At 46.4% G+C, this 905-nt stretch overlaps 1 protein-coding gene across 1 annotated transcript; it reads right to left on the reverse strand.

Annotated features, from left to right (window-relative positions):
* Positions 1–297: 297 nt before the first annotated feature.
* On the reverse strand, positions 298–905 carry LOC114733470 (nicotinamidase 2-like). Its single transcript, XM_028920935.1, has one exon. The coding sequence runs from the start codon at positions 903–905 to the stop codon at positions 300–302; it is 606 nt and encodes a 201-aa protein (XP_028776768.1). The 3' UTR covers positions 298–299.

The following is a 905-nucleotide window of genomic DNA, read 5'->3' on the forward strand; positions in this document are numbered from 1 at the left end:
GTTATCAGCAACCCAACGATTCTTTTGGAGAAAGAAGGAAATTTATTCTGATAGAAAGACATGGACTTCAGTACTTTGAAACCTAGCTAGAAATGAAGCCAAAAGGGAGCTTCGTGAATCTTCATATTGCAAAGCCTTGCCCTGAGGATGTGACATACTAAAAAGCACAAACTTAAAAAGCCAAATGAAACCATAAACCTAAAATGCAAGGGAAAAAACCAACGCGTGAACTGATAAAATGAGGAGCTTCATATTGAGATGGAAAGCCACGGCACTGTTACAGAAATGTCTTTGAAGGTTTATTTTATAGAGAGAGCATCTCGAAGCCTGTGACAATCCACCAAATAAGCAAACCCAAAAGCCATATTCTTCAAAGTGGCCTCTTGGAGCTCCGAATCTGACATCGCCGTGGCATCCGCAGAGAAGAAAACCCTGAACCCTCTCACGAAAGCCTCACGCGCCGTCATCTCGCAGCACTGGTTCGTAAACACCCCCGTCACAATCACCTCTTTTACTCCCATCTCCACAAGCTTCTCCTCCAACTGAGTGTTCCTAAATGCGCCGTAAGTGTTCTTCTCCACAACCATATCCTCCGGCTTCCGATCAAGTGTTGGTATAAGCTCCGCCTCCGGTGTGCCGTCAAGGACGAGGTTGTCGTTCCACCACTCACTGAGCATGCCGTAGTCGGCGGGGGACTTGTGGCAGTGGCGGGTGAAGATGACAGGGATGGAAGCTTTCCGGCAGAGATCAGTTGTGGTGGAGAGATTGGAGAGTATAGGCTTGGCGACGGAAGAGAAACAGTTTTGCATGTCAATGACCAAAAGAGCAGATGATTTAGGGTCTGGATTCCTCCTCCTTATCTCAAATTTATTGTATGGAGATGATTCGTTCAGAGAAGACGCCAT

Source organism: Neltuma alba, unplaced genomic scaffold (genome assembly GCF_004799145.2).
Source record: "Neltuma alba isolate B1F8T4 unplaced genomic scaffold, ASM479914v2 tig00013000_pilon, whole genome shotgun sequence".
NCBI classification, from domain to species: domain Eukaryota; kingdom Viridiplantae; phylum Streptophyta; class Magnoliopsida; order Fabales; family Fabaceae; genus Neltuma; species Neltuma alba.

Coding starts and splice junctions, on each gene's coding strand:
- LOC114733470 (XM_028920935.1), bottom strand. CDS start 905: ATGGCGTCTTCTCTGAACGAATCATCTCCATACAATAAATTTGAGATA.